Source organism: Asterias rubens, chromosome 5, assembly GCF_902459465.1.
Source record: "Asterias rubens chromosome 5, eAstRub1.3, whole genome shotgun sequence".
Taxonomy (NCBI): domain Eukaryota; kingdom Metazoa; phylum Echinodermata; class Asteroidea; order Forcipulatida; family Asteriidae; genus Asterias; species Asterias rubens.
The window spans coordinates 1,483,373-1,489,466 of NC_047066.1; the positions used below are offsets into that span (position 1 = coordinate 1,483,373).

The 6,094-nt window shown below is 42.3% G+C and overlaps 1 protein-coding gene across 1 annotated transcript; it reads left to right on the forward strand.

The window, feature by feature from the left end:
* Positions 1–398: 398 nt before the first annotated feature.
* On the forward strand, positions 399–5,409 carry LOC117290940 (alpha-N-acetylgalactosamine-specific lectin-like). Its single transcript, XM_033772514.1, has 2 exons — positions 399–3,080; positions 5,334–5,409. The coding sequence occupies exon 1, from the start codon at positions 476–478 to the stop codon at positions 974–976; it is 501 nt and encodes a 166-aa protein (XP_033628405.1). The 5' UTR covers positions 399–475; the 3' UTR covers positions 977–3,080; positions 5,334–5,409.
* Positions 5,410–6,094: the final 685 nt, after the last annotated feature.

Genomic DNA, 6,094 nt, shown 5'->3' on the forward strand with positions numbered 1-6,094 from the left:
TGATTTCAAGACTACGGACTGTACTGCAGTTGTAACTGTGTATTGTACCAAAGTTGCACCAAGTTTGACTGTATTGAATTATATTTACCATTCCATTCAGGTTTGTCTAATCATTATTTATACCTTTGAATGCGATGCTTATTAAATTTTCCACTGAACGAATACTTTAATTGTGACGTGAGGCATTATTATACTGTATTTACAACAAATAAAGAAATCGCAGTAGTTCTACGTGTCCTTCGGTTTTCGAATAACCTTTGTGACCTTTATTGTGTGGGACATTTCTTTATGGGCTTGATGAGGGAATATTTACGTTACCGCTGTTATTCATGTGAAATTTCCATTCTGCCCAGTCGATCATGTGATCAGGTATAAAGCGCGCTCATGCATTAAAACAGTTAAAACCTTCAACACCAAAGTGTGTGTATCTTCATATTAGTGTGCTCCTGCAAAACGGCTGATAACTAAAACCAGTATGACTTTCGTTCTCCGAGTTACGGTGATGGTCATGGCTGTGATTGGGCTGACCAGGGCTGGATGTCCGCCGCTATGGACTCGCTATCGTAACAACTGCTACCGTTTCATGGGTCAAAAAATGTCGTGGACCGATGCAGAAAACCACTGTCGGCAGTTCTTTACCATCAGCGGACAGGGTCATCTTGCATCCGTGCACAGCTCCGACGAAGCAGATTTCCTGATCCAGTATGTGAAATCTTCGCTCGTCTCGTCCTACAGCAATTGGATATGGATCGGGTTGTCTAAACAACCTGATGGAAGCACTTTCAGCTGGAGTGACGGCACAGTGGTGGACTACGATGGATGGCAACCTGAACAACCTGATGATGCAAGCTCAAACGAAGATTGTGGTGAAATAAGGTATCTTGGGAGTCTCGTGCCGGGTTGGAATGATCACTTCTGCTCCAATCTCCAATCACACGTCTGCAAGATGCCAACTGATGTCAAGGGTTGTTTCTGAGTACAGGTGGAGAAAACCAATGGAAGCAAACATGTTTAATCCAGAGAAAACAAAAAATCACTTATTTGTCGTGGACATGGCCGAATTTAGAATTCTACAAGTTGATTTCAGCCTGCCCTGAATGGTCCGCATTTAATCGTCACATGAACTCAATGACCCAAATAAATTGTCAATCTCACCAGTATCTCCAAATACAATATTTTCCACAACAGTTTCTCAACAGAGCCACCCACACCAGTTACTCGCCGGAGTCACTCACAACAGGTACTCACCAGAGTCACTCACCACAGTTACCCACCAGAGTCACCAACAACAGTTACTCGCCAGAGTCACCCACAACAATTACTCGCCAGAGTCATCCACAGCAGATACTCACCAGAGTCACCCACACCGGTTACTCGCCGGAGTCACTCACAACAGTTACTCAGTTACTCACCAGGGTCACGCACAACAGTAATTCGCCAGAGTCACCCACAACAGATACTCGCCGGAGTCACTCACAACGGTTACTCACCAAAGTCACTCAAAACAGTTACCAACTAGAGTCACCCACAACAGCTACTCATTTGAGACAAGTTTTACGCCACAGTAACTCACAACATCTCTCGTGATATTTATTCCAGTAAGGTCACAGTTATTTTTCTCTTCTTCTGTGTTTCGATTGATACGCACTTAGCCTGGGACAGTTTAAATTCTCACACATTCCGCCCGTCCTCCGAAAACGCGAACTCGATTTTGAAAACTTGCTTACGTGACCTCATCGTTCAACATACAATAAATTACATTGTGCCTGATGTTGATGGTCAACCATTATTTATACTCAATACTTCCCTGTTTCTTTTTAGAGGCAAATTACTGCCTTTTTTGTGGCCCTGATGGTGTGAAATGTTTGTCATTTTATTGTTTCATGTGCAGAAAAATTTAACTTGTACAAACAACCAATATTATGCATTTTGTTTTGTATGCACGACCGGAATAATGTACACAAACATCACCCCTGTCTTAATCCGCATGATGTACGTGGGCTCAACGGAGGATCACTGGCGTATAAAATTCATGAGCTTAAATAGTGGCGTCAGATGATCGGGCCCAATTTCATGAGTGTCGGCCGGAAATTATGTGCTAAGTCAAGCGTATTTCACAGGTTAGCGGGGAATACTACGTGCGTACTCCACGTTACTAGGCATTCTATGCTTTTACAGCTAGCGCAGAAAGTCGGCTTTTGCCGTGATAATCGGAGAATGGTGATCGTAAGCGCAGAATTCGGCGGTAAGCAGCAGTACCTGAGCCATGAAATGGAACGCATTTAACCTGGGCCCATTTTCATAGAGCTGCAATGGCAAACGTTGTGCTTACTGTGCAATTTCCACATCATAAAGTCAAGCTAACCATAGGCATATGCAAACGAAAGGGCATGCTAACCTTCCATGGCTTTTAATGAATGAAATAACAACGTACACCCAATATGAACGCGCAAGCCGGTGTTCCTGGGAAATCTGTCCGCCGGAAACTCTGTCCCCCACATGGGAAATGGACTAAAGAAAGAGGATATTTCAAAAGAGGGCGCTATATCGGTAGAAGTTTCTTCACAGTTCGCCAAATATTGTAGACTGGGCCCATGTCTTTATCCGCAAGGACAAAGACAGGTCCCAGCTTCTCGGATCCAGTGATTCCATTGGATAAACGTGCACAGTGACATGAGCTTTTCAGAGATGCCCAAACAGTTCATTCCTGTTACGACCGCAATATAATTGGACTGTGTATCTCTATCTGAAATGTATGGGGTCAAAGGTCGGTTTGCGCCAGTTTTGATGAAATTCACTTACAGTTTCGGCGAGATTACGTCTCTTGAAACTGGCTCCCCTCAAACCTGCAAAAATAACGGGTTTTGCCTCAACTCAGTTGGTCCGTCTGTCCTCCGCTGCAGTGACCCAATTAATTAGCCCAAAGACTACTTCATTATTATCTTTCAGCTATCGCTGAACTCCTTGGCTATCGCCAAACTTGACTTCAATATTTTAGGCTAAAGGACGAACTTCAATACTTTAGGCTATCGCCAAACTGTGCTCCCGCACTCCTCGAGATGCTGGACGGATCTGAAGAGGTATGTTGACACGAGGTCGCTATTTATGTTACGGTGTTAGAGTGGGTTTTAGTGGGTGTTTAGCTAATACTCCCCCTCCCCCGTTTTGTTTATACGTGTGTGTGTTTTTTCCAATCGTGACAAATGTTCCTCTTTGGGCTCTCAGGGGTTTCAGCAATTTGTTGTGCTGTAGTTTGCAGGAAAATGTGTTCACCGTTCAGCATCACTAGAATTACGGGGTGCTAGGGGATTAAGGGGGTGTACCAGGGAAATCTATCCCCGGGGATTATGTCCCCCATACGGGAGACCGAAATTGGCTGGAGGATGAGAATGAAAAAGAGGGCGCTTTCAGAAGAAGTTTCAGAGACTGTGGGGGGGGGGGGGGGGCATGTATTTGGCACATGGGGTATTGATTTATAAAGTAGGTTTACAACGAACATTAGGATTTATTGTAAAACAAAGAGCATGTTTGTTTCTAAACATAGTTATCATAATATAACTGACCTGACATACAGATCCTTGTCATTTGATTGGTGGAACTTACTTCACGTGACATTCACTATAACTCCCATCCGCACCGGCGATCAAAAAGACCTATTCGCCCATGGGGAATAGCATTTCCCATTCAACAGTTAGGATCATCCTTGTTCCAAATGTTTTTGAGCAGTACAGCGCCGCCGCGTCGCTGCTAAAACAAAGGAGCACCTGTGCAAAAGGTTGTGATCCGACTTGTGCATTGTTGCCGCTACCCGACGCTATATGATTTTTGGTTGTTAGTAATTTGTGTGATTTTTCATAATGTTATACTTTTAAAATACATCAAATGACAAGGATATGTTAGTTATATAAAACAAATATTGAGTGGCTGATAGTGGAATGGAAGGAATATTATCGCTCGGTAAAATTTGGAATACTATGTCTTATGGGTTCATTCGAAAATTTCACTGGTTAACAAATTCACACTAAACTACTAAACCAAGTTATTTCTGATGCATTGTTAAATTCGATTGCTCAATGCTGTCTAAAATAAAATCATCTAAAAACACTATTTTTGTTCATGGTGCAAGTTTTCTAAATAATGACATTTGAATTTGATGACTAAATATTGTTAATGCTTACTCTAAGAAAACAATGATTCACCTTCCCTTGGCTTAACTTAAAACTGACAAAGCAACATTGATTTTAGGCCCCCATTATTAATGAGAAATAAAATTCATTTAAACTGTTTCATAATCAATTGGAGAATTAGTTTAAAGGCAGTTGGACACTATTGGTAATTACTCAAAATAATTATTAGCATAAAGCCTTTCATGGTGACGAGTAATGGGGAGAGGTTGATGGTATAAAACGTTGTCATAGTTTTCGAGAAAGAAGTAATTTTCCACAAATTTGATTTCGAGACCTCAGATTTAGAACTTGAGGTCTCGAAATCAACCATCTAAACGCACACAACTTCGTGTGACAAGGGTGTTTTTTCTTTCATTATTATCTCGCAACTTTGATGACCGATTGAGCTCAAATTATGCATATGTTGAGATACACCAACTGTGAAAGCTAGTCTTTGACAATTACCAATAGTGTCTACTGCCTTTAAGTCAGAGAATCGACTCTAAGTGTAGATTCGTGACTATAATGTTCTCGCTTTCGGTTCGTATATTCTATCAAAGAATCTACACTTTCTCATCAGTTCTCATCAAAAAAGCAAATGATTAAAATTGCAAGCATTTTCGTCGTCCAAATAATCGACATTTTAGCCTCTATAATATATATAAAAGCACGTGCTCTGAGCAATAATATTAGCCATATGCAAAATTACCTAAAACAGATCTTTGTAATGCAAGCCTCGAAATAGTCAATCAACCATCGCCATCAAAATTTTAAAGTTTTATTTCAAGCATCGAAGAAAAACTCATTTATCCACGGCAAATAGTGATCCGGTCCGCTAGGCCTCATTGTCTCCTTGTTTTGGAGACGCACGGTCTGGATTAATCATGATGCGTGCTTTAAAGGTTCTATCACTTTGAAGGACTAATCACAACCGGCGTGTAAGCATTGTTGCAGTTCACTCTCTGTCTCGGCAACGGATAGAGAGGGTCAACATAATTTTCTCTTACCAGAATTTTTCGAATTGTACGATCGCGGTTCAAAAACTACATAAATATTCGGCAGTAAGCCGAAGTTACTTTGATAGCAAGGTAAATTATGGGCAGGAAACGGGCTCAGAAGCGAAATGAGGGACCACAATCAACAAACTCACGAACACTCACTCACCAGGTGACGGCAGATATCCACCCAGAACCACGGGCACAACCAGGGCGAGACCATCCGTGGGTTGAACGAGACATTGATCGGAGGCCACTGGCAGAAACCGATCAAGACCCAGCACCGGTAACGGGTCAGCGACGGCAACCAGGGCCGTCACCAGGGACACAGCCCGTTCAACAAGACCAGCGACGTGCCGCGCCTAGAGTTGTAGCAAACAGGCTAATGGAAGGTAATTTTAGTGTGGATGAAACTAATAATACTATTCCTATAACAGTATTGTAATCGTAGTAGTAATAATGCAGGGACAAACGATCAACCTCAAGTACAGAGAATTCGTACATGTAGTAGTACCGTAGTTTTGGTGACATTGTTAGAAAAAAGGGACCCCTACTTGCAACATAAAGAAACCCTAAGCATAGCTTTATCAGTAAACCAGGAGGGTAAAATTGTGTGGAAAAGTAATAAACCAAAGCAATTCGTAACATCCATCAATGCATGGACATCACCACCACCACCACCACCACCACCACCACCACCACCACCACCACCACCACCACCACCACCACCACCACCACCACCACCACCACCACCACCACCACCACCACCACCACCACCACCACCACCACCACCACCACCACCACCACCATCACCATCACCATCACCATCACCATCACCATCACCATCACCATCACCATCACCATCACCATCACCATCACCATCATTATTATTATTATTATTATTATTATTATTATTATTATTATTTGTATAAC

Coding starts and splice junctions, on each gene's coding strand:
- LOC117290940 (XM_033772514.1), top strand. CDS start 476: ATGACTTTCGTTCTCCGAGTTACGGTGATGGTCATGGCTGTGATTGGG.